We start from the raw sequence: 25,874 nt of genomic DNA on the forward strand, positions 1-25,874 counted from the left end.
CATGAGTATTAATGCGGTGGTAATTTATTGATGTTAAAATGCTATTTGCGGCCCCTTTAACTTAAGTGTCTCTCTCTTTGATTTCCTCTGACATTTTAAAAACACAGGGATGTGGGGTGTGTTATATAACAGTTGACTCTGACACCCTGTTGGAACCAATTAATGGAAAGCAGTGCAAATACTAAAAAATAAATTAACTTGGTGTCCAGAGAAATCACTTATATGTATTATTTATCAACCCCCACCAGGTCGCAGCTAATTTTTTTAGCAACAAATTGTTGCTCCTGTGGTTCTTAGAGGTCGCAGTATTTTATTTATTTGTTTATTTTTGGCCGGGTCAGAGCGCATCCTGCACCAAAAACACAGAGCATAGACAGCGACCTCAGCACCAGCTCATCGTTCCTGCTCACATTTCTGTTCAACCTAGCTGAAGAACTAAGCACGAGTGTGCTATCCCCCCCCGAACCTAAATACATGGACCAAGAGGAGCAGTGGTGTGGAACACCGGGCGTCAGCTATATTCAAACGCAGGGAGGTCCAGTTGAGAAGAACCGTGTAGGTTTTGTCGGCTGTCCAGTGCTTACAGAGTTTCAGGAAGTCTGGAAGCGATGGGGCTTGTATTTTATTCATGAAGGCGAAAACATGAAAAGTATGGCAAACAAAAAACCAACACTGGGGAGGGTAAACGAGGAAGTGAAAGAAAGAAAAAGTGCAACATAAAAAGTAAGTGAAGGAGGGGAGTCAGGGTTTCAAAGGAAGTGATGATTGCACTGTGAATTAAAGATTAAAATAGGCATAAATAAGTAAAACTTTACAGGACAGGAAGCTTCCAAGAAAATGAAAGAAAGAAGCATTAGATAATTGTCAGGATATGTGGACACTGGTGTAATGGGACCAGTGTGTCTTGTCCAATGAGTTCATACTATAAAAACCTTTGTAATGGACATTGTACTGGATGATTAAACATGACATATATGCCTTATATAATATTCAGTATGCATATTCAGAATGAATCCGCAAAGTAAAATACAAAGAATACATGAACCCCCTATCAGGCGATTAGTGTGCAAGTTATTAACCTGTGAACCACAATCTATTATCCTCATCCCTTCACCACAAAACCATTTTGCCTTCCATGTAATCTTGTTGTCTCATTTGGAAATACATTACCTTCAAGCGTTTCAGAATACAGCAGTAAGCCATCCATACATGTCCGGTCAGGACCCTGGGAAATAATCTGCTTTTGGCATTTCTATTTTAAACACAGTTTAATCAGACAGGGGTCAAGCATGACATTGAGAAGCAGAAAAAAAAACTTTTGTTACAGTGTGGAAACAGCTTGGAGGAGAAAAAATAAGTTTATATGTTGTTTTGGATAATTTTAATAGTTGAATTTAGAGTACAGGCATCAACACCCACCACTTGTATTATTGATTTTGATAGTGATATTAAATTAATGTTTACTTATGAAAGCCTGTATACATGTATATGTGTATGTATGTATGCATACAGTCCAAACTGATGGCACAAATTTCTGAGAGGTCATCCTTGGAAACTGCAAAAGCCCAAACACCTATGTTAAATATTTGATCACAGTACTTTAATTGGGCCAAATTATTAGAGTTTCAGGAAGATTCACAGTAGCACCTGTAACTTGAGTTTACATATTTAGAAAAAAAACTCAACTCATTGTGTTCTATATAACAACAGAAAATGTGCTGTGCTGTACAGAACCCACCAAGACAACACACACATATCAGAACAGATTAAGAATCAATGCTGGTAACTGTATCAGTTTCTAAAACTCATTTCAGTATTTCTTCCCACAGAGATCAGGCTGACTCATCTCATCAGCATTAATTAGTACAATGCAGGCTGACATCAAAGAATAATTTTAAGCTCTGTCTATAACCTGTTTAAACATAATCATTAATGTTCCACTAAAACTCTGTCAGTGTAATTATCAGTGCATCGATACAGATAGATGTAGAGAGCAGCCCTCTGAGCTGAGGAGACCTCTGCGGCTCCACATCAAACGCTGCAGCTGATGACACTTTGATCGCACCTAATAAAAAAATAACAATGCAGAGATAAGAATCAAATCAGGTGCACAGAAAACACACTGAGATGGTAAAGGATGAGATGAGATGTTGGATCTAGATGTTGCCGTTACTCTGGTATCTGTTGCTTTATATGTCTGAAATGGGGAAGCAAATTAAACTTAATTGAGTCTTCTGCAGGGTGCAGCTGTTGACAAGCGGGGGTGCTGTAAAAGTTGTTGCTGCGGAGGGAATGACAGCCAAACTTTGATCTGATGTGAGCGAATGTTAGATAAACTGTTACCTGCCAGTAGATGTCAAATAACATTCTGCTTCAAGTTTTCCACTGATTCTAAAAATTCTCCTGCTCTCTGTTGCTGTGTGTTTCCTCTGCAGATCTCTGAGTGCTTAATGCCATTAGCTCCTTCACTGACGCTTGCAACCAGTTTCACCTGTCTGTCTTCAACCACCCTGTCGTCACTGAGAAGCTCCTTTAACTCGCTTGCTGACCCTTTTAACTATGGAGAATCTCAGTGAACTCCAGAACCCGCTGCTGGACAAAAACAGCAAGCACATGGTCAACGGTTATGGTGGAGATTTCCCAAATAATCAGTACCAGGAAAATATTATTAACTACTTCTCTGGAGGTGGAGGAGGAGGTGGGGGTGAGGGCGGAGGAAAAGTCAATAACGGCAATGTTGTGAGCGGAGGAAGTTACAATACCAATGGGAAGATGAAATCTCAGCAGCTTTTGGACGCCACCTCGCTGCATCTGGCAGTAGAGGCCTTCTACAGGCCCAACTTCATCCTGTACAAAGAGGACAGCGGCAGCATCAAGGCTAAGGAATACAAAAGCGAGTGCTGTGAGACCACCTTCACAGAGAAGAAGGCCAAGGAGGCGTCCAACACAGCTGGAGCAGACACGGCCGGGGCGGAGGATCCTCAAGCCAAACTGCTGGAGGACGGCGAGCACATCAAGATCCAGACCGTCTCCTATGAGGTGGAGGAGGAGGAGTACGTGGAGTATGAGGTAAGAAAGCAAAGAAATGGTGAGTCTTAAGCACAATTAACCTTGGGACTAAATGAATTGAGCCAGTACATTCCTTGATTTTTAGACCTTTGTGGCCTCTGAATAACAATCTTTTATCCAGCTTGCATACCTATGGCATGTTTGTGTTAAATGAGTGCAAGCTTGCTTGAATTTCTCCGGTATGAGTGCAGTTATATCATCACACACCAAAGGATTGGGTTCAGCTATTGGATCAGACTGACATTTTACTAAGCACAAATCCCATTTGATCCACTGACCTTGTCCTCAATTCCCCAACTCTAGTAAAATTCATCGTTAGATAATAATAAATCACCCATGCCTGCCTCACACTGGGATATTAGGTGCTACAGTATGACAGCATTAGCCACAGTATTTTCACTCTCAACTGGCACGACCAATAGCACAAAGCTCTCAAAAGGATTTAGGGGATTGGACAGACGGAATAGGGTGTTGAGAGTCGACCGGTGTCCTGCAACACCTAATGGACCGGCTGCTGTGCACCAGAGTCCCCAAGAATTAACCTGGATTGCTGTGATAAACGTGAAGCTGCAACGTGACATGGGTGCATATATAGCTAGAGAGGTCTACATTTTCTCAGCTTTACTAGAAAAAAATAATGTGTGTCTTGATTTTTTTGAGAACAGATGACAAAACCGTGAGGCTCCTTTCACCCATTCAGTGTTTAAGTGAAGACATATTGTTCATATCACCATAATTCCTGTTCAAAAATAAGCAACAGCACAAAAATAAAATAAGCATTATTAAGCCCCGCTGTTACTCACAGTTTTCAGATGTAAAGCGGAAACACACAGTGGGAGCCATTATGTAGCATCCCAGTGGGAGAGCAGTGACACCACAGAGTGTGTGGTGTTTTTCTGTCATGCTGCCCAGTCTGCCACAATTCAGACTTTTTAATAATGCTGTGAAATGTTAAAAAGCTTTATGAGTCTATGCACTGACTGCAGGGATTATCTGAATGAATGCAGGATGGTAAAGCTTCTGATTGTTGATGAGTAATTGTTGAGTTTGTTAAGGTTGGTCTAATTTAATTTAATTTGTTAGTAAATGTCAAACATAATGAGTTCTCATTTTTATGTGGATATATGTGTTTGTGTGTAATTAAATTACCGTAGTAATAACATGATTTGTTTAGGATGAATGAGCACAGATTGCTGTATTTGCCCTCACTTGCAGTCCTCTCTTCCTGAGGCAGATACCCAGAAGGTTTAGAGACCTTCTGTGGAGACCAGTGGATGGAATAATTGAAGCTGTACAGTTAGACAGTACTTTTGTACATGCATTGTGTGATGGAGGAACTTTAAAAGCTGTTTTTTGGAAAAAATATTGCAGGTGCACAACAGTGATAGTGCATGTTTTTACTGTGATTGTAGGCACAGTGTGACAGAGATGTGGATTGGTGCAACAATAAAAGGTGTCTTTAGCTTGACAACAATGACACCAAGGTGGGCTGTGTGTATGATAGTCTGGAAGTGCATAATGCTAAATGTTGCCACAAAAACAGCTCCTTCAATACAGACATTTTAGAAGACTGTGATGTCACATATCGGAAGAGCCATTTTAAGGTCCACCTAAACTCTTGATTAGTTCATATACAGGCAAAGAGTTAGAGTGACAATTAGTGACAAAAAGGCAACTCGATTCACTTTTAGAGCCAGATGAACACCAAGAGGTCATGGGAGGAACTGCAGTCTTTGACACTTCTGCATAGCTTTTTCTGCAGAAGTTTCCTGTTATTTGTTGTTTCCTGCAAGGAGGCAAGCTAACAGAGGAAAGGGGGGACCTTTAAATTATGTGGACAAAGTAATCCACACAGCAGTCGCAGAACACTTTGGTGAGTTTGGTCCTCCAGTTTTGCGCTGCTGATTTAAATAGGAATCACTTATGCCACTTTTGTTGACTTGGCACCAAACTGCTCAGCAATGTTTCAAGACTACTCTTCTTTACTGTTACTCCACAGTTTAACAGAAGGTTTTTGAACCTTATAGTCTCTTGTTTTTTTGGTTAAGCACAGGAATTGGTGTAATGGCTTTTGTCTAAAGAGTTTCTTATATTTTTCACTAATCGTATTGGTTAGCGTTGAGCTAACCAATACGATCCTTCTCCTACAATGGCTAATCCATAATCATCATACTAGTCATGCAGTGTGACACTGCCATCACTAAAGGCATAAGGTTTTCACCAGCAGTAGATGAGAGAATAGTGACCATGAACCTGAGAACCCGCCGTATCTGTCCTCCAGTTCAGCAATAATAACTGACTAAAAGAGGTATTAGAAGTATTCCATGCAACAGGAGCTAGCACATGATGTGATCTATACAAACAGGAGTGTTGTGATCAGAATCATTAGATTTATAGGCCACCCATACACCTGCTTCTCAGGCACACATGCGTGAGCATCATTTCCACTCACACAGCTTTCCAGTATTAGAAACGCCCTTAAACATTCAATCCAGACTTGTGCACGCTTCACCTCTCATTAGACTTGTCAGTGAGACGAGAGAAGAAGAGGTACAGTTTAACTGATTGTGTCACATTAACAAGGTTCTCCAACTGCTGAACAGCTGCCTTCATGCACACACTGCTGTGGTTATTTATAGGGCCTGTAGCACAAATGTATTATCACAGTGAAATAGAACCATTAAGCTACAATATAAACAAAGAGAAAAATACATGAATTTGTATTTTTCTATATATAATCTTGTCATTGTTGTTTGTCTTTGTCTGCCTCACTGCACTTTATTCCCTTATGGATACCAAAGATGTTTTGTTTTTATACATCCGGCCCCAGGTGCTACGTACAGTGTGAGAAACAGTCTAAACTAATGATTAATTCTACACACATTCATTTCAGGCGAGTGAAGTGCTCTGCATTTTATTTGTTTCTGCATTTATCTGCATTTATCAAGGGGTGAGTTATTTAAAAAGCACAATTACTGCATTACAGAGTGCCTGGGTGGATTACAGATAGCCTCTGAGGAGAATCAGTGGAGTAAAATAGACCTTTTTTTCAAGGAGGAAATGAATGCAGTTACGAAGTATAGCTATTAGAGAAGTGTGTATGATTTAACTAATAGCAGAGGAGAGCAGTTTCCCATTGTTTTAAATATATTCTCAGTGTCAAAGCCTTTTCATGTCTTACATCCGCACTGACGGGTTTCTTTGGTCCCTTATTGATTTGTTTTCTTCCTTTCCATAGGATACTTGTTTATATTCATGTTTGACACCTCTTATTTTTCTACTCCTTTTACATTGTTTTGGGGACGTCGAAGGGAAATATTTAAAAAATGTGCAGCTCATTTGTTAAACTAACTATGCTGAAGTGCCGTCAAGCAAGGCACTGAATTCCACAACCAACAGATGACAGGACTGTCAGATCAGCTCCCCCTGTCTTAGTGTTCCATCCATGGCCCTCAAAGCAAAGTAGTTTCAAAGCAATCACTGTAATGTCACACACATGAGCTATAGTGTGTATTTGACTTTTCCAAAGTATGTAACTGTAATTTGACAGGTGATGCCCAGGTGATGCCCTGCTTAACAGGTAGCATTTACGGCCTGTGGACAAATTGCTGCCCCACTGTATAGAGGAAAGTGTTGGCAGTGAATGTAAACAGCTCAATGATGCATAATGCATTATTTACCTGAGAAATCAGAGCTGTGAATGACACCAACCTGAGATGACTGCATTTCAAGACACAAAGTCTAAACCTTACATCCTGAAATCGTTCATCCCTGCAGATGTAATCTCAGTAGACAAGGTGATTGAGGTGGATCGAGGAGCCAAGTGCGGCTAATGAACCAGCAAGAATTGATTTTCTTTGTTTGTACAGGTTTTTAGTGACCATCTTCCCCACCAGTATCTGGATTTGTGAAAGCAAGTTCATGTTCATGTCATCAAGACATTTAGTGACAAATGTTTGTTTGATTTTTATATAAAAATGTTTTAGGTATAACATTTAGATCTCTGTCTAAAAAGGCATTGTGGTATCTGGCCCCAATATATTTCAGCAGAGCCTTTAAGTCCTGCAGGTTTGGAGCAGTGGCCTCCATAGATTGGACTTGTTTGCCCAGCAAATCCAAGCTCAGATGTATTGAGATCTGTGGAATTTGGTGGCCCGGTGTTGCCAAGGTAGGCAACACATGATCCATGGCTCTGTGGTCCACTTCTGGTGCCCAATGTTCTACATACTCCCTTTCTTTCAGAACCAGATTGAACTTTTTTTAAGTTTTTCTTCTTCTTCTAACAAATGAACCAAATGTTCGATGCCATGATGACCAGATCAGTGTGTTATTCACCTCTGCTATGGCTGATGGTATTTTCTTATTATGAGGTTTATCATTAAGATCTTACATGATAATTCTAGTTGAATGTTATTTCAAAGTTGGGTGTGATTGGTTTCAGAAAAATGTTACATGATCTGGAGCTTTCTATGTTTAATTAGACTGGTATATATTGTGTTGATCACTGTATGTGTGTGTGTGTACTGTTTCTCGTAGTAAAGATATAAGCTTTCAGCTTTTTCTTTCTGAGCTGGAGTCAGTAAACAATGGTCAGAATCATGGGAGCTGCTGGAATGGCAGACTTCAGCATTGATGTTGACAGTGCATTTGGTGGCTGTAGCCGAATGAATGGCAGTAATGAACTGCATCAAAAGCTGTGCTCGATCCGATGAGAAGGATCACAACTTTAAGGAGGACGCTCCCTCAGCCATTACCACCCTTCATATCTTTCATCTTGCAGTCATGCATTAGGACATTTACATGTTTCTGAATTTTCACCCACATAAAACAATAGCATTCAAGCTCAGGATGAAACCCACACCGTCACTATTTGACTACCATCTGTTTCACCATCTTCAGTGCATAAAATTTGCATTTATCAGTACATTTCATATTCACATAATAATTTGAACATGTGGCATTGTTGCCTCTGTGCAACATTTCAATAAAATGGCCTATTCTCTCCTTTTCTTGTGCCATTTCTTCATTACAGTTATTGGACTGTTACCAGCATGCAGAATGAATTGAGAGATAAATTAAAAAGATGGTTATATCAACAAATGACCTCTGCCTGTCCTCTGCAGCATTTTAGATCATCCTCACTAAATCTGAGAGGATGTGAGTCCTTCATTAAATCTACAACATAGTCATTCTTCAGTTCACTGCACACATATTGTTCCTTTTCTGAAAGGTCCAGCATCCAATATGAACCCATGTCATGTATTCTGGAGACATCTCTCAGGCAGTCAGACATTTCTCATTTAGCAGTAAATGACAAACCGATCTCTTGGATCATTTCAATTCAGGACTAAATCAGTTCAATTGATTTTCAAGCTGACTGAGGACATTTATTCCACAGCTCTGCAGGTCGCACTCAGACAGAGAAATCTTAAGGCTTCATTAAGTGATGGAAATTGTGACATCTCAAAATTTCAAGATTACATGTCAAAGGTTTTTAAGCCTGGAATGAAAAGGAGTATAAGACACATTCTTGACTAGAAGGAGAGGACATTTTCAAACTAAGACGTACATACTTGTACTTTAAAATGCAGACTGAAACAAACAAAAAGTGTATTTTCCAAAACTGCAGTTCCTCGGTTGGCCACTTGAGGCTGCTTGCTAAAGTAAAGCATTTCCCATCGATGTTAAAATGTTCAACAGCAAGCCTGTTTATGACTACCCCAGAAATAAACAGGCTTGCTGCAAACACTGTTTCTATAAATACTCATTTGAATTATGTGACACCAACTTTACAACCTACAAGTCACGTCACCAATACTATGTATATATTAGTGCTATTTAAATTATAGCTTCACATGTCATCCTTACATTTACAGCATGGCTTCAGTAAATCACTATTCTGTGTGAGAGATGTAAAAGGGTCAACGTTTGACCCTAAGGCTCATATAAATTGAAAATATATCAAGGCCTTTTAGAGGATGTTTTTATCACAGCAACACTAAATTAGCACACCATCAGAGCAGCATTCCTATTGTGTTGTCAATGTGTTGAGCTTGGCCAAGGCGCATCCAGTGAAGACATGCCAACAAACTGAGCTGGCAGTCTGATAGAATTTGCTTGCTGGGTCAGTGTAGTAATAAAGGGACCTTTCAGTTTGATTCAGTGTGTTTCAATAATTGTTTGTCATGCCCTCCTTCACATCTCCTTGCCATATGGTAATACATGGGGCTATATGTCATGCAAATGGACGTGTAGAGAGCAAGGAAGGGTGGGTGTAAGGGAGGAAGCAGGAAATTAAGCAAAGTTGTCCTTGAAGATGTCTCATAATTAAGTATAATGACTGATGATCTGAAGAAGAAGAAATGATAAACAAACATTCCAGCATGCTTATTCATGCTGCAGTCGTGGCCGTTTTAACATGGGGATTTACTCATTTTTGGAGCCAGCCTCAAGTGACCATTTGAGGAATTGCAGTTTGTGGCACTTCTTTTCAGTCCCAGAGGATGCGGCTTAAAATCACACATTGTTCATTATGTGATATAGACACGTGTTCATTTACAAATCAGAAATATCAGATTGTCCTCATTCTTCTCAAAAGACAAATGAAACCTCACTGGTGCTTGTTTAATCCTCGCCTGAATGGCAGCTTAGAATATTTAAAAAAAAGTGAATAATGAGAAAGATGCTCCTGTAATGCGATGACTTTTGAGTAATATCAGCCCCGCAGGGATTATTACATGTTGCAAATCTGAGCAGGGACAGGCACGTAATCAGTCTCTTGGCTTTAGATGGATTTTGACTTTTTGCAAATAAAAAATATGTTTAATGTATAGAATTGTTGACAGTGACCTTTTGAGCTATAATTTTTACAGGTAATTGATTAGAAAGCCATTGATTATAATATGTAAGCTGTTACAGTGACAATGCATCCAGCTGCAGGGATGCAGCTGATGCGCCTACTATGATCTTTATTTTGGAAAGATAGTAACCAGATAGTTTCCACTTTATGTGATAGTGGGCAGAGAGACAGATAGGCAGTGACACATAGCAAAGGTCCCTTGCATTGTGATTCATAACACCCTTGGGTTACAGGGGTGCTCTAGTTTTTCTAAAAATCATTAAAAATACAAGAAGCATTCAGCTTCTACAGGACCAGCATTTCTTGTTATTTTTGTCAGATTTCATCACTGATTTCTCCACAACACAGTTTTGTGTTGTGCACCTCACCCTGTTTACACAGCATGAATACTAAGTGTATTGTGTGTGTGTAGTGCTTCCACGTTGTAGCCTCATTACAACACCCGAAATTGTACACCTGTCAACAAGAGGCCACAGGGCAATGGGAGGAAAAATAACAAATACTTTTCATTAATTCACTGCAGGTAATACATCCCACCAAAGTCTGTAATACATGGTTGACAGGACTGCATCATGACAAAGCTCTTATTATTGTGATCACACACTCTGTGACTGAGGGTCCCTCTGAGGCACCTGACTGAGGTGGGCCTCTTATTACAGCTGCTGAACCCAGGCACTGTGTAAATCACCACATTGTAACTTGTTCTGTGTCCCTTAACCAGCTGTTGCCTTTGGTAGTAGTCCATCACACTGACTGATAAATTACAAACCCTTGGGACCACATCTGGGGGGTTGACCTGGTATAACTTAACATGACCATCTGGAGCATGGATACAGGCTGAGTATATGTTGCACTCTTGCTGCATTAGTATGCAGAACATACATTAGGCTGCAGATGAATCAGTGTTGTGTTGGGTAGAGCTGCCTTGTGCCTGACATATAGGCCAGATGACCAGCAGATAAAGCAAACATGCACCGTGTTTTGAAATTCAATAATTAAATAAGGGGGCGACTATTAAAACCCTTTTGCACCATCCTCAATAGTTGACAAACGCCTGTCAAAGGCATACCCAAATTAAACTACAAGCTGTTTGTGAGCCCTTAGGAGTATGTGCAAAAGCTTGGTCTCATTGTGAAGGTAACACTCTGGAATTTTTATTTTAGCTGTGTGATTTACTGCAATTGCAAATGGTTAACAGTGAGAGAAGTCTAAACACAGAGAAATAAAAAGATTTTGTAGCTCGCCTAAATTTTTTTTGTAAAAAAAGGCTGCTTGACAACTGGAGCATGGAGTGACACAGGCTGAAGTCTTACCTATTCCCAGTTAAAAGTAGATAGTAATTGGACAAGAAATGAACATTTGGGACAGGTTTTTCTGTAGGTATTCCCAGGCGCTCTCCAAAAAGTGCCATTTGGAGTCTCCAAATGGACACTTTGGCACCAAAGTGCATAACTCTGGAATGCTTCAACATACAGACATCAATGAGAGCTCTAATGAAAGGTGCCACTTAGAGGAACCTCATTCCATATTCAGATTCACTATTAGCATGATTGAAATAATGTTAGTGAAGCAAAAACACATTGAATGCTCATTATTCTACTGAAACTGAAATTGTGCATCAAAGGAAAAGACTCAGAACAAGAGATATGGTCAAAAACAACACCTTTATCTAAACAAATACCCAAACTACTTACAGCAAACTGTTTACATGTTTACAATTCCACAGGTTTCACAGCCACATGTTGTTCTCAGTATGCCACTGTTACAGTCACGGGCTGCTACAAAGCACAGCTAGAAAGCTTGATGGGTGTCTTACTGTCACCAGAGATGTAGACTGGCTTGTGATGTTGTACACTGGGAGTAGGAGGCTGCTCTGGCTCTGGTGCTTGGCTCCCACTCTGTATCTGAATCAGTTTGCCTAAAATGCAAAAAATAAGGTTTTCATTCACAGAACAACTGTATCTGCATTCATTGTTCACCTCACAAATCAATAGTAATAGTGCACACCACACAGGTAAACAAAATAGAACAGTGTTTGCCTAAAATGCAAAAAATATATATAAAACAAAATAACTATAGACATATGTATGTCTGTATGTATATATCAGATATTCATTCACAGAACAACTGTATCTGTATTCATTGTTCACCTCACAAATCAGTCCTCCACAACTACTTGTAGAGGAATAGTAAAAGCGCACACCTCCCCCATACACGTGTAAACAAAACAAAGGACACAGCACAGTATTCACGAATTCTTCGAAATGTCTACATTCTGTTTATAAAACTGCAACATGTATAAAAGTTACACTTACTTGTCAAGGACTATATCTCCTCCTTCAATGAACATATCTTCTTCCACCGAGTCAACACATAACACATAACTTTCTGCGTCCGACACGTCCTCGTCAGAAAAGTTGCTTTTCCTTATTGTAAACTCATCGATAACTTCTTCAATGGTGTAATTCTTCTTTTCTGTGTGTTTCGTCATCTCTCTGGTCGCTAGAAACACCAAAATATGTAGCTATACGCTCACTCTCACTGTTACGCACGTACGCACGGACAGCCGGCATCCATTGTTCATGTTTACGCTTAGGTGTGTAGCCCACCCTCCTTCCACAACCCCTTCATGTGGGACATCCCCGTGACGGAAATCTTATTGGCTATACATCCATTGCATCAGATTCAGCGTCAAATATAATGGGCTGAAAATACAAGCGTACGAGTGGGGGGAGGTGCTTCGCTCGATATAGTCGCTCATTGGATTCTTTTGGTACGGAGAGGCCCTTGATCCTTTTGTATGGTCAAACGAGCTGTCAATCAATAGAGTAGGGAAGTGGCTTTCCAACAAGGTATAGGTTGTCAACAAAGAGCACAAAATGGCTGCGCCCGGACGGAGATATTGCAGTGAAACATGAATCGTCCCGTCTTCGGGCCGCGTGTCCATATGTGTCTACAAAAGGTTAAGAGGACACAGAGTCTAATGACGTCTCTCTGGTCCATCTTTGGAGCGGGTTTGTTTCTCTCATGGACATCATATGATGAAATCATGGAGTTTTTGTCATTTCACATGTATTCATATTCTATATCAGGGGAGTAAACATGCTGAAAATGCAATTCCAAGCAGATTGTATTGCATCTTTAATGGCATTTGCTCATTAATGTTGCTTATGCATTCAGCCAAGTAATAGAATCGCCTTTGGTTGCAAAGCAGCTTCTTTTTCTATGATTCCAGGCCTCTTTATATGCTTTACCTTTGTGCAGCTACACAGTAAAGCAATTAATTTGTGTAATATCAAACATTGGCTTTCCCTTCATAAAATGGTTGAAAAGACAACATTCATTTCTTTGGGTGGGTCTTTGTGGGTTTCATTTGGAAGTGTATGTAGTGTGTTGTTTCATCATCTCGTACAATTTTAAGAAAGGAGCTGGTTTGCCCAGATCTTAAAAGCTGGTTTGTTTTATACATATAACCTTTGATTGCATTCTTTTATGGACTTACTGACTATGCTAGATGTAAAGAATGGCAAAGGGAAACTATATATCCACATTTTCCTTATAAAGACATGTTCAGGCTCTCGTCAGGCTACCTTCAGAAACCTCAAAGAAACATATAGACAGAAGAAAAGGTGACAGTTTCATTCTGATGTCCTTGAGGACAAAAAGCTTTAGGTGCTGTTTTTATTTGAGAGGGGGAAATGTGAGAGCAGTCTGACATGAAAACAATGACAGGTGGGTTAGATACATGTAATGTTAATGTATATGTTTTGTATTGTCTTTGTGTAGCATGTTTTAGGATCAAACAAGCCCCTTTTCCTGCAGTAATCGCAAATCAAATATTCAACAAACACTAAACAGACGCACCAGATACGCTGTCACAGACCCATCTAGAAATATTGTCCATTAAAGTGGTTTTAGAGGACTGTCACATCTATCACAAGCTAACCAATCAGACCGCTGTTCATTGATGCCACCAAAGATGCCTGCAAGTGTCTGTAGCTCCTCACAAGATGCTGACTGGTCCAAATCACTGTTTTGCAAGGCAATAGTAGCCCTGAAACTATATCGTATCTCCTAAAAACAGGTCGCCTGTTGGGATTAGCTCACTAACTCCAATCAACAAGCATCGTGACACGCAAAAGCCCCAAGACTTTCCTACACAAACCTAACCACACCTCCACAGAGTATATCCAGGCAGCTGCTGTGGTAATTACAGACAAACTCAACAAAACAGTCAACACTTCATCAGCATCAGGTTTATTTGCTCTCTTTTTCAAATACTGGATGAACCCCCACATTGTGGCATGGTGGTTGATTCACTCTAGTCGTTGTGTGGTCCCAGCAGACACGCTGCGGTGTGTTTCAGAAGTATCCTAGAAGCACGTCGTATGTTTGTACATCATAAGCAAACAGAAAACTAAACAACACTTTCAAAAAGTGTTAGAAATCATGTTTACACACCTATCATCTTCAAGTGTTTACCTTACTCAGGAGTCATGACATTTACTTGACATATAATCATAGCAAAATATGCACAGATTTAAAAAAGAAAATCCAGATTTATAGAAAGGAGAGAGCAGGAAGTGGTGGGAGGCGCTTCCCCTCCTGAACAAATTACACTAGCCCTTCTCTTGGTTAGGCTGTCATGGCAGAGTGCTGAAACCATCAATTAGCTGTTCATTACCTGTCAGCTTGTTGTCTCATGTTGACAGGATTTACACCCCGAAGGACATATCTGAGTACAGATAGCATCTGCATGCATAGTCATTATGACTTTCTCAGAAGTGGTGCCTGGCTGACACACACACGCACACACATGCTCATTTATTCAGGTAGAAAACACAAAACTGTTACATTACACAGAGGCAGTATTATCTGTGAACTGTAACTGTAACAACATATATTTCAATCAGGAGAGGCTCAGGTGACTGCATGAGAGTGAATATATTGCTATACAAAGAATCTAGACCTGGTGGTGGTGGAGAAGGCTGGAGAGCAGGAGAGAGGAGGCGTGAATCTAGTGGTGCCTGGGGTGAAGGAGGGTTGCCGAAGTCGATCAGGAGGGCAGCTGAGAAGAGACTTTTAAATTTTCTGCTAAGCTGTGATTGGGCAGGTGAGGGAGGCGCTCTTTATTAATCACCTGGCCAGAGTGGGCGGTTAAAGAGAGGGAGAGCAACGGAGCGAGAGAGAAAGAGGGAGAGCGTGAGAGAAGCGTGAAAAGGGAGAGCTCAGGGAGGCGGATAGGGAGATAATTGGTGAATGATGTGAAAAAACAGATCCTTCCTGATTGATCTTGCACTTCACAAGAGCTTCATTTGTGGAAATGTAATCACGTGATAAAAGGACAGCCTCACAGAAGCTCGGTGGCTGGTTTTCTTTTCTGTTTAATGACCTTTATGTATGTGCAGGCCTGTGAGCATGTATTCACTGACTCTTCACTCACCTGCACTGACGTCTCCTGCTTCTCAAACTTCTCTCTCTCTCTCAAACCTAAGCCAGTCGGATCCCTGGATGATGTGTGTTTTCATTTTCCAAACAGCCAGAAGGCTGTGCAGAGATTGTCAGTGAGCTCTAAGGCACAGCACAGCGCAGAGCTGGCTCTGCAGTGATTGCACCATAAAGGCAGGATGACATTATGCACAATGTAAGCAGCATTACTCTCATATATTTTGACCTTTTTTATGTCAGCATTTCAATATAAATTAAAATATATTCATATATTTTCGCAATCACAGCTTGACAATACAGTCGTACAGCAATAAATTAGAAATAGATTTTGCTGCATGCTCAGTCAGTGTTTAACATTCTTTGTCTTGGAGAGGTCTATTTTTGGAGAGAATTAATCCAGTGCTTCCCCTACCATTAGTGGGCGGGGCCCCCACACTTTTAAACCACCCACCCTGTAATTCCTATCATCAATCAGGCAGCGTGGCTGTGAGGGGTGTGTTATTAAAATTAATTGAAAACTATTTCACCCCTGGCATTCCCAAAGATCTCGGCCATTTATGGCAATTTAATACAATGCAAACCTTCACCCTCATGGAGACAAAACACATTAAATTAAATGCATTTTTGTTCAAATAAGCCTGTATTGATGATATTTATTCAACATATCATTACAAAAATGTTTGTTTAAAGTGTTGTAATTGTAATAAATATAGCTTTAGATCATATCAGGGCCCAGGGGTCTGGATACTGACACCAGTACGGCATCACAGACACAATGCAGCTAACCTGGAAGATGAGGTGATCTGATGATTACTGCCGAAGTTAAACTATGTAATCTGTGTGTGTTTAAACTAAAGGTCTAAATTATTTTGCCACACCACAACCACTAAAATAAATTCAAGGATTAAGAGGCATAAACCCACTGAAAATAAAAAATAAGGAATGACACGTTTTCAGATTAGAAGAGCATCAGGGTGACTCTTTGTCAGATTAAAATCTTAAATGTGATTTGACTGATCTGTATTCTCCCGTCCTTCCCCCAGTTCTCTGGAACATTCAAAATAATATTTGACTCAATTCCTTTGACTCGATATATTCTTATCCTTGATATTTTTTTTTCATTTATTTTCCATGCCCCCCCTCTCATACTGGATGATCCTTCAAACAGGATCATGTGGGAGGGCTGCAGCTTAATGGTTCCTAAAGAAACTGTGCCCTCAATCTGTGACTTCTTTTCATCTCTGGGACTGCGGGAAAAATGAATCTCTGTTCTTTGTTGTTAGGATGGATTAGCTGTGTTTGTTTAAAAAAATACATGAAGTGATCAGAAAATCAAAAATTGATAAGTATCTGATATTTTCTCCGTATGCAGATGTTTGAGTGACTCTTCTCTTTTGCTGAAGGAGTCGCAGGTCCATGTGAGAAATGTTGCGTGGAGCGTGAAATAGTTTCATAAAGCTTTAGGGAGGAGGTGTGTTTGATTCATAACTATTTCAGATCTGAAATGGAATGTACTTTCAACCGTAGCATTTTCTTTTTTATGCCATCTGTTGTTTAGATGCCAAAATGTAAGAATCTCCATATCTCTAAACTAATGAGAAACTAATGGGCCATCACACAAAAAAAGGACCATGAATATGAGCTGTGTCATTACGTGGAAGCAAATGATCCAGCATGCAGTGACATGTTTTGTTTCACATTACGCAAACGCCTTCTTCTTCTTTTCCGTGAGTGCAGATCTTTGCGCAGTCAGCTTGAAAATCACTTCTACCTGTAAATAAATGGTTGCACTGCACACAGGAGGACCTATTTTATCTATTTCAGTGATAAAAAATTACAAACTTTCATTCATGATTGAGGTGTGCTACGATGTAGTACAGAGGAAAGAAGGAAAGAGGTCAAAAATCTGCAGGATGAGGGTGAAATTAACCAAAGTTAGAGTAGATGAATATACCTGTTTACCAGTTTCCTTCCACCAATGGCTGTTTATCTTAGCATAGCACAAAGTGTGTTCCCTATTTTCTTTCCAAAGGATACCTGCCTTCCATCACAGCTAAAGCTCATTAGCTTACATCTTCCTTGTTTGTTGTAAGGCAATATATTATATAGCATGTTTGAGAGCCTTATAGGTCCTCATAGGCCAATATGACTTTTTATTTTGGGGTCTACATGCTAAGCTAAGCAGCCGCTGACACTAGTTCTCATTTGGTCTGATGGTGATTGATCTTTACATCTACATCATTAATAGTCTAACTGTTAACTGGACCAACCTGCTTATGTGAAATGTGGCATGTTTTAACATTAATTTCTTTTCCGTGCAGACTGACTGCTCCAGTGACAGCGAGAGTGAAGACAACTTCATCGTTGTCCCTCCTCGAGACCACCTCGGCCTGGCCATATTCTCCATGCTCTGCTGTTTCTGGCCTTTGGGCATTGCAGCCTTTTACTTCTCACAGGGGGTGAGACTACACACGCACACACACATAGATGTATGCAGACATGCAATGCACACAGCTCCAAAATTGTGGTCTGTCGTGCATGAATGATTCAGCATCTGTTTGTCAGGATCTAACAACACCTTCCCCAACCACACACTCACACACACACACTCTCTAACACATATTTTCATAAATTCATAGACACACAAACACACATGCATATTCCCTGTTTTTATGTTTGACTCATCACCAAAAGATTAAGTTCCATTAAATATAAAGTAGGACTGACAGCTGACTCTCTTACAAGGCCAATTTTTAACTGACTTAGCCATCAATAACTCAAGGCCAATCTGTAATGGCTGCTTGATGCTCTGTAAACAGCCTGAGAGCCACTTTTAAGAAGAGTCTATAAATCACTTTCAAGGTTTACACTGTAAACACCAAGATAGGAGGTATTCAAAAAAGCTGAGATGAGACCAGGCCTTTTGAACTGGCGGTGTCATCAGAGGACTGACGATAAAGATGTGCCATCATATTACAGCATGTCAGAGCTGTGGTGTGAAGGTGGAATTTGTGAAATGTACAAAAACCTATTAAAAATAAGTTTAAATAAACATGATGCTGTTATTTAGTCTATACTGTTATTTGCACCTAAAATGAGGCTTTTGGCAGAAAGCATGAGGTAGGACCATGAAGCAGAGGTTATAATTTCTTTAACCAAACCAACCAGAATCACCTTTCCCTGTTAGCCTTTTCAACCAGGACATTGTCTGCTGGATGAGAGCCCTCTCCCATTAGTGGACTTTGTTGCTACATTCCCTGGCTTCCTAAGCTTTTCTTGCAAAAAGCCCTGAGGGCAAATGTCTCCCACTCCATAGCTACCCACTTAAATGATGCAAAGCCCTGCATGCACGCAGTACAGTGTTTTATGTTGTTGTGGAGATGGAGGAGGGACAGCTCTGTACGGCTGTAAATAGGTTAATAGCTACTGTGGGCAAATAGACATGTGTTTACCTGTCTTTCAGGCCTCTATGCCCACCATATAACCCCGAGTAATCAATATCTACGTATGTGTTGAAACCAATGACAGTAAAAACTATGGACAGAGCTTCCGTGACGTCACCCGTTTGTTTCTGAAGAGCCGTATTGAGGCTCGGTGGGAGGTTCAGGGACGTGATGACCGGCGCCATGTTGGCAGTGTCACATCCACCAAAACTCCAAATATGGACAAAGAGGGGGAGCACGAGCGGGGTTTAGGGGGGTGGGTGATCGTGGAAGCAGGAAACTCACGCTGTGATACGTCAACTTCGTCTGTCGTCTGTCACTCTCAACAAGCAACGCCCATAATTAGGCGTAATTTTAAGTCCGAAAACAATTAAAACGAGTGAGTTGTAAAAAAATGTACCCCCCGTACAATCGACACTTGAAGAGAACCTATCATCTGAGACCAGAGTGGTTTTTTGTACCAGGCTGTAAACATGTTCTTTTCTGCTGTGAAATCGGCCATTTTAACATGGGAGTCTATGGGAAATTACTCGCTTTTGGAGCCAACCCCCAGCTGTTGCAGCGTGAATTACAAGTTTTGACACTTCCGCATGGGCTTCAACTTTGAGCCCCGAAGGTTGCCGCTTGGTTGAAACTGGCCTTTTTAAGTGCAGTTTATTGAATGTGTGACACAGTGGCAGTTCATCAAAGCAGCTGTGTTTTTACCATTAGCAAAGAGCACATACTAGCAGTGTATTGATGCAAAATGGATTTCAACTTTTCAGTTGTGTTCTGCAGGAATCAGCTGTGATGGTGTCAACCAAAGAGCTCAGGGATTGCCACTAATCAATTCCCTCTTGCGTATCATCAAAGGCAAAAACATATTCAAAGGCCATCAGAAACACAGACACACACATGCATGTTGAAAAAGCACATGAACACACACACAGCCATGTACACGGACAGAGCTCTTCAGTAAACTGCTCTGCCTTTGACTATAAATTCTTATCAAAAGCTCAAGCATTTAGCTGTCTTATCTGTAAGGCGCAAGAGTCCAAGCCAGTCAGTGAATTATCTTGTCAGGAGCTAATTTGATTCTTCCTGGGTAATTATGGGGAAGTGATGGCTGTGTTTAGGGATGGATGGTTTTTTTTCTGCCAATCTACCCCTTTTAGAAGGTACCATCCAGTGGAGCTGTCAGGAAAAGATATGGAGGGAGTCCGGGATCGCTTAATTTTATAGCTCAATAACCCACTTCACTGGTCTTCACTTCATTCAGTTGTTCAGGTCCCAATGAATGATGTAATTCAATTGGAGTTAATGTGAGGATATAACAGACCTGCACTGTCTGTTACATATTATGTCTGTGAAGTGAGCAACCTAGAGCACCCACACCTAGTTAATCATATATGTTGCATCTTTAGTTTTTTATAAACTTTGGAGTGAAGTGCTAGTATGTTATCTTAAATCTTATCAGATATCTGATATCAATATTATTAGTTGTTAGATTTTTTAATTGTTAGAGTTTGTTGTCCCACATAACTAAATCTGAGAAAAAAACAGTGATTTAGCCTTTAGCTAAGTAGTAATCATTCAATGAATTCCAATCATCAATAGTAGTCATGTGTCTAACCAGCCATGACCGTGGAAGCAGTCCAGATCTGACAGCATAGAGCAGAATTGATGCTTCTCTGGGGTTAGAATAACTACAGGACAAAAGTATGTGGACACTCAGCCACCATTGTCCTGCTTTGCTGTCAAGCCCACTAAGAATGTGTGGAAGTGATGAGGTTGGTTCGTCTGATGGTCTTGAGGTCAGGAACAGGCAGGTACTCACACCTTCTATGTTAAAACTGGAAGTTGAATATTATGTCCATTTATTTTTGGTCACATAGTAAAATACTGTCATAGCATAGTTGTCATGATGTCATGATATTCGGTGTAAAAATCACAATAATTTGAGCATGACTCTACAGCAACTGTGTACTCTGGATACATTTACAAACAAGCAGGTTAGCCTCTGTCACAGAGCCTGTGGACGACTGATCAATAGTGTTTTTGTTCTACTGGAAGGTCAGGCTTATACAGAGCTTCTCTGTGAATGTCAGTAAATACACAATCACAGCATCAGACATGCATTCATAAGCTAATTGAAATACAGTGCTCGACACACAAGTCTATGAAGAGCCCTTATGGTAAATAGTGATGCACAGTTTCAGGATTCAGTGTTAACCACACACACCCAAAACCCGATAATGACTAGAATACCATGAATATCTGAGGGAAATTAGCTTTGAGCATTTGATTGGGAAGCGGAATTGAGTTTCAATTATCACCACTAATAGGGTGAGTGTTTTGTTTGGAGATGCTGATAAATTTTTCTCTCGGCTCCGAGACATCTGCGGTGGAAAAACGCAAAGTTGAGGAGCGGCAGCAATTCCTTTGACGATTATGCAAATAAGACTCCCCTGAAGTTATCTTATGGCATACAAGTCATCATAATGAGTGAAAATGAATGAGCTAATTATTGTGAAACAGTTTATGTATTCATGCATGAGGGAGGTAGAGAGACAGAGAGAGAGATTTTTCAAGCTTTATGTGTTGTTTATTTAGAGAGGGAGAACAAAAAAAAAAAGGTTAAGGAGGCTGAATTGACTTCCGAGAGCTCATCTCAGTATGAGTCTCCACGCAGCCAAGTCTGAGATGTTATCTTTTTCTCTGACACCACATTTCAATCATTTTGTCAAGGTTGTGGAGATAAAGCCATAAATGCCTCTAACCATTTCCTCTCAAGGGTATTCAAGGAAAAAGAAAACCCTCACATTGACGTACCACAATGTGTCAATGTGAGGTTTTTTTTGTCCACGTTGTAGCTTTTTTACACACATGCATTGAATAGATTTTAAGGGAGAAATCATTTACGGTGCACTTTAAGTGTGTGCCCTTCTGCCCTACCTTGGTTGAGAGAACTGCCCACTCCCACTAAAGACCTCGCTGTGGGGAAGTAACACATCCACAGAGGGAGGATGTGCATTTTCTCGTTCGAAGTGAATTTAGACCTAATGTTCCATTAAGTCTTCATAACCCCGCTGTTGTTTCAATAATTACAGTATTGACAAGGAAGCAAAAGACTGCGTGTCTTTTGTCTAGATTAGCTTCATGACCTTTCAAAGCATTTGTCTGCAGAGGATCTCTCTCTCTCTCTCTCTCTCTCTGTCTCTGTCTGCCTGTAATCTGGCTCTTTGTCTTGGACTATTGACCACTGTCTTCAAAATCCTTTTCAGCACTAATGAACAGTTTGTGAATGTTGAAGATACTCTGTCCTGATATTTGTTTTCTTCAGCAACAACCAAAACATACATCGGCAAAAACTGGTTTTATATTTATTGTTGAGTGGATAAAAATAATGTTAAGATTGTTAATGGTTAAAAGGTGGAGTCTGGGTTGTCCTATAAAAAGACCATTGTTTTTTTCTCGTTAATAATTTTATTTCTGTGATTATTACATTTATTTAACTGTTGTTTGGTTAAGTTTAGGAAAAGTTTACATTCACCATATTTATTCATTAATTCAACCATATATAAATATCGACCTCATGTTACGTGCTCCTGGTGAGGTATAGGCTGGCCGTTTTCTTTGTTACGATGACGACCCCACCTCAAAAATTCCACCATGCACTTCTTCACACACTCACAGGAGGGTGCATAACAACTTGAACATCCACCTTAAAATATCAAACCCTGCTGTTGTTAAGGAGAGGCTGGCAGAAATCACTGTGCCTGTAACATCCTTCAGGTCTGAGCCAGGTTTGTCTCCTCAATGTCTGTTCAAACAGATCTCACTGCAAGGGTGATTGACATTTTTAATTAACGCTGCTGTCCTTAGGGGAAAAAAAACACATTCTAAATAAATAAATCTCATTTAAATAAATGCCTCACAATCATCTCTAAACAAATCCTTATGAAAAAACATTTAATTCCTACTAATCATAACAAAGCTCTTGAAAGGAGTGAATGGTAATTAGGCTGTGAGGCTTCCTAAGATAGAGCAGGAGGCACAGAATCTAATTAGTATCTGCCTTTACCTTCCAGTATTTTCCAGTAATAGATATGTCACCCCTACTTATTATTATTATTATTATTATTATTATTATTATTATTATTATTATTATTATTATTATTATTATTATTATTAACAGAGAATGGTTCATTGTCAGCTGCAGCTGCCCTCCATCTGTTTGCATGACTGTAGTGCAAATGGGTAGACGTCAATAATACAATATTTCAATCAGGAGAGACTAATAAAGAAAGAGAATTAATTATCTGACTGTGTGCATGGAAGAGAAATATGAAAAAGGGTGGGGTCTGGTGGAGGTATAAATATCTCGATGACTCCATCATTTGTGATGAATCAGGAATCATGAGATGTTTTTGTGGGTGCTGATACTGTGGTCGGACTGACAGGTTTGTGTTTCTGAATGTAGCCAAAGTAGCAATTGAAAGCAGTACAAAACAGTGACTGTAAAGACGCATGTTTGGTCTCAGCATTGGTAGGGACACTATTTCCAACCTCTGTGTATCCACAGCCACATTGATCGGGTGATACTGATCATACAAACACCATCCTAATAGGACTTTTGTTAAGATCTACCTGCTGATTAATAGAACAGAACGGGTTCAAAAACATAGATTTGCACATTTGAACTGTGAAACTAACACACTTCTAATAGAGACCTACGTTGACATTGTGCATTTTGATGTAAGACTGGCACACACTTTGCAGCCCATCTTTTTTGCAGCTGTTTAGGGCCGAGATGTCAAATGCTCAGAATTTTGGTTTTGACTCTCCTTTGAGTTAATCATGCAGAGCACACCTGAGAAAAGAAGGTAGAGGCAGAAGCAGAGCCAGGCACCTGAACCAGCTGGCTTCTCTCAATGAAGAGGAAGCAGTGGCTCTATTCCAAAATCCTCCCAGATTTCTGTTATGATGAGCGAGGCTAGGGCTTCTGCGGAGCCACTTTGATCCACAGAGCCTGTGAGCAAAATTGAAGGTCAAATTTAATACAGGCCTGGCAAACGTTGGTGTTTTCCATTCTTTACCTCTGTCAGATACAAACTCTGGCTGCTGATGCTGCATCTAACGAGCAGGCATCGCATCCCTTCACCTTAGCTGCAAATATGAATGGTATGTTCATGGACTCTGCTGACCTCCAATATGAAAGGGACAGGCTTTAATAACAGAGAGAGGAACTGACCCTGAGGCCAACTTCATCACTCACACACACACACACACACACATTCACTCGATCATTATTAAAATGGACTCAAGAATAATGAAGGTCATTGATGGCATTCATTCAACACAATACTCTGACCCATGCGTTGTTACAGGTTGTAATTCAGACATGTTGAAGTGTCATCAGAAAGATAAATATGTGACCAGAAACTTATTTTAAAGTCCAAAACATGTAACACTGCTGTGTCGTTTCTGCTTCAGTGCTGACCTCTCTTTAGTGATGTGAATGAAACCAAACAAATCAAAACAATCTGTCTCTCCCTTCTGGTAGGGAAGTCTCTTCAGATAGTAGGGTACTATACCTGGAGGACATCCAGCACAGCAGCTCTGTAAACACATCCATTCCATGTTGTATTTATTATTCATATTAGTTGTCTAATAGAATGGTACCAAAATCAAACACCATTTTTAGCATCATTTATTGTTCTGCTCAGTGACGAGGACTAAAAGTGCTTCTCGATTAACTTTTATTTTCATGGTTCTTCTTATCAACCAAAATAAGTTTTTTTTAAAAAAAAAAACATAATTTCTTTCTCCCCCTTAAACTTACTCTCATCTTTTGTCTCTTTTCTCTCTTACTACTCTCATCTATTCAATATTCTGCTGATTGCATTGAAAAAAAGCAGACACTGTTCACAATAATGAATATCTGGCAGTGATCCTTCATGTGTGTCCCTTGCCAGATTAAAACAGAAGTATTACAATTTAGACAATCAGTGTTTAAGTATGTGCTCTCCTGTGGTCATGTGAATATATGTGTGTGTGTTTACATGGACTCATCACCATGGAAGTTATGAAGAGGATGTAGATGAAAGGGTTTTTAGCCAGATGTCACAGGGGGAAATAAACTATTGACCACTGCAGCAGCAGCACCTTTAATGCAATAAATCCTTGTTGACACTGACAGAGAGGACATCGTGTGATAATATAAAGATATAAGTAATGATAAATTTGCTTTTCTCGCACACTCATAATTCAGCTGAATGTCAGCAGCTCTTGACATTTACACACTAATTGCCTTTTTTTCAGTCCTGCCATGCATGATGAATCATGCCTGCTTGGTCAACTGGCCCATCCTTCAATTTACTTAATTTATCCACAGAAATAATACACAAAAATGTATTTTTTGAATGATTTTTTTCTCTTCTCCATCTCCTCACTTCTTTTTCTTTTAGACCACCAAGGCTGTCAACAAAGGTGACTTCCCCCTGGCAAACATCGCCTCCCGAAGGGCTTTGTTCCTCGCTGCCCTTTCCATCACCATAGGCACCGGTGTGTATGTTGGGGTAGTGGTAGCTCTCATCGCCTACCTCTCCAAACCAGGACACATATAGCAGCCGCACGTTCCCTCTGCACACCTCTGGGGAGAAGAGGAAGAGAACAGCCCCCTCTGGGGAACATCATGGCTCCTGCAGACTTTAAGGAATGTTTTTTTTTTCTTCTTCTTCTTCTTCCCTCCACCGTCCCTTTCTTTTCCAGTCTTCTCTCCCTACAGGCTCTCTGTCAGCCAAGATTAGCAACAGTGACTGGAGAGAGGTCAAGCTGGTAGGCCAGACGAAGGGGGTCTGGGGATAGACAAACTTTGCTGAGTTTGAGCAATGGAAGTATTCCATGTTGGAGCCCAGTCCGCATCACACTGACTCAAACAGGCTGCACTCTCTTTTGATGGATTTCAAGCTTCTAAGACCCCACAGAGACTTTGAAGAGAAGAAACTAAGACAACAATCTATTGACTTTAAACAAGTTTTCATGAACAGGAGAGTTCATGGAATAAGAATCAC

At 40.2% G+C, this 25,874-nt stretch overlaps 1 protein-coding gene across 1 annotated transcript; it reads left to right on the forward strand.

Annotated features, from left to right (window-relative positions):
• The first annotated feature begins 2,559 nt into the window (after positions 1 to 2,559).
• Positions 2,560 to 25,517, forward strand: syndig1l (synapse differentiation inducing 1-like). Its single transcript, XM_028397605.1, has 3 exons — positions 2,560 to 3,069; positions 17,698 to 17,835; positions 25,269 to 25,517. The coding sequence occupies exons 1-3, from the start codon at positions 2,560 to 2,562 to the stop codon at positions 25,425 to 25,427; spliced, it is 807 nt and encodes a 268-aa protein (XP_028253406.1). The 3' UTR covers positions 25,428 to 25,517.
• Positions 25,518 to 25,874: the final 357 nt, after the last annotated feature.

Source organism: Parambassis ranga, chromosome 24 (assembly GCF_900634625.1).
Source record: "Parambassis ranga chromosome 24, fParRan2.1, whole genome shotgun sequence".
Lineage (NCBI taxonomy): Eukaryota > Metazoa > Chordata > Actinopteri > Ambassidae > Parambassis > Parambassis ranga.